Here is a 2,244-nt window from a genome sequence, read left to right as displayed (position 1 = left end):
TTCATGGTTTCCAGACCCTTCCCCATTTTGGTCACTCTCCTCAGGAGGCCTCTCTGTTGAATAGTCCCTGGCATTGATGTCAGGCTAACTGGTAGGTAATACTTTGGGTCCTCTTTTGTTCCCCTTTTTGAAGATGGAGACAACATTGTCCCTCCTCCAATCTGCTGGGACTTCTCCAGGCGTCCTCAAACATTATTGCCAATGGCTCTGAGATTACTTCTGCCCGTTCTTTCCGTCTGCCTTCCTCCATGAATTCGCACACACATCCTGGGAACATTGAGCTCCAGCCATTTTCCTGCTTACCAAGATGGCACCGGCTCCCATTACTTGTGTAGAACCTGGACTGGCTGAGGGAGTGCAAGGCAGGTCTCTACACACACAACGCACACATTTGTCTCTGCTCACCTTCTGGGATGGTGTCCCCACCTGGCCTCATGGCAGGACCAGTCCTCTAATGCCTTGCCTCTTTCTTGGCAGTTCCTTGGTGCGATTGGAAGAAATTGGGGAGCGGAGCATTTAAGCCAGAGTTTTAGGGAGCACCTTTGGAGGCCCACATAGGGAATTTTTTAAGTTTGCTCTTCACCACTTGAGTCCCTATATTGGGAGAAAGGCAGGATATAAGTCAATAAAACATCCATAACAACAATGTCTGGGTATTCTCTCTGTGTTTTCTTTGACAGAATATCCCAAACCGGATCTCATCTCCCGTCTGGAAGGAGGAGGAGACCCCTTAGACCAGGGCTCCATGGAAGGAGAAGGACCTGCAGGTACCTGCCTAAAAGTCGGTCAAGAGATGTCCTCAGTGGGGATGAAGGGGGCAGAGGGCTTGGGAACGGTCTCTCCTTGTGCTTGATTTTATTGAGAAGAGTCCAACCCATGGGTGAATTGTGAATGACTATGTTGGGCTGGCCATCCCCAGTCACCTCTGGCCCAAGACAAAGGCATGGATAGCAACATCGTTCTTCAGGCCCATATTCCATGCATTTGTTCGGCTTGTCCCCCGGATAGAGTCCCCAGGTTTTAGTGTAATTCATACTTGTAGAACTGCCCTTGGTCCTCCTTCCCTTTTCTGTCTTACCAGGGACTTCCTTTGACTTGGGACAGATAGAAAAGACTGGCACTAGGAAGTTCATTTTCCCATTTCAGGGAGTCTTCTTCCTCTAGTCTTGCTAGACCTGTTGAGTTTCCTTTGCTTCTCAGAAGCTTCTGGAACTAGAAACTCCTCTTGTATAACATGAGGATGAACATCTGAGACTATTGGAGCTAAGGGAGAAATTGACCAGAACAGAATTGGTGATTTCTTGTCTGAGACAGTCTCATATTCCAAAGGAAAGTAAATCATGTTTAAAGGAATGGGGAGAATATAAAATAAAGTAATTCAGATTGATTCTGTGCTTGGCTCCTAATTGGTTTTCCTTTTTCCTGAAGCAGGTAATGAGCAGCAGAGAGAGAACTATGAGGAGCCACCCGCGACGTCAATGGAAATTATGGAGCCTTTCATGGAAACAGAAGAGTTTGGAAATCAAAAGGAACTGAAAAGGAAAAGGGGAAACCAAAGGCAAAACGAGAAGAACAACTCCTCTGCCTCTCAGGATGCCAAACTTTCTGAACATCTGACTTCAGGCTCAGATCAAGAAGAGTGTCCTGTTTGTGGGAGAAAGTGCAAATGCAAATCACAATTAAACACACACTTCAGCGTTTCCATGGGAGAGAGACCACACAAATGCATGGAATGTGGGAAGAGCTTCAATCACAATGGAGATCTACATAAACATCAAAGAACCCACACAGGGGAGAAATACAAACTCATGGAATGTGGGAAGAGCTTCAGTAAGAGTGAACATCTCAGTTCTCATCAGAGGACCCACACAGGAGAGAAACGTTATAAATGCATGGAATGTGGAAAGAGCTTCAGTCACAGTGGAAATCTACATAAACATAAAAGAACCCACACAGGAGAGAAACATTATAAATGCATGGAATGTGCACAGAGCTTCAGTGAGAGTGGAACTCTACGTAAACATCAAAGAACTCACACAGGAGAAAGACCATATAAATGCATGGAATGTGGGAAGAGCTTCAGTGACAGTGGAACTCTACATTTACATCAAAGAACTCACACAGGGGAGAAACCTTATAAATGCATGGAATGTGGACAGAGCTTCCGTCAGAGTGGAACTCTACGTTTACATCAAAGAACTCACACAGGGGAGAAACCTTATAAATGCATGGAATGTGGACAGA

At 45.6% G+C, this 2,244-nt stretch overlaps 1 protein-coding gene across 1 annotated transcript; it reads left to right on the top strand.

Annotated features, from left to right (window-relative positions):
• Nucleotides 1-673: 673 nt before the first annotated feature.
• Nucleotides 674-2,016, top strand: LOC121917768 (zinc finger protein 79-like; the record flags this gene model as incomplete). Its single annotated transcript, XM_042443890.1, has 2 exons — nt 674-767; nt 1,429-2,016. Coding segments are annotated over exons 1-2 (610 nt in total), but the record flags the coding sequence as incomplete, so codon positions are not given.
• Between the last annotated feature and the right edge of the window lie 228 nt (nt 2,017-2,244).

Source organism: Sceloporus undulatus, unplaced genomic scaffold (assembly GCF_019175285.1).
Source record: "Sceloporus undulatus isolate JIND9_A2432 ecotype Alabama unplaced genomic scaffold, SceUnd_v1.1 scaffold_641, whole genome shotgun sequence".
In the NCBI taxonomy this organism is placed as follows: Eukaryota; Metazoa; Chordata; class Lepidosauria; order Squamata; family Phrynosomatidae; genus Sceloporus; species Sceloporus undulatus.
The sequence above is the reverse complement of the archived record's forward strand: the minus strand, read 5'-3'. Positions and strand labels throughout refer to the sequence as shown.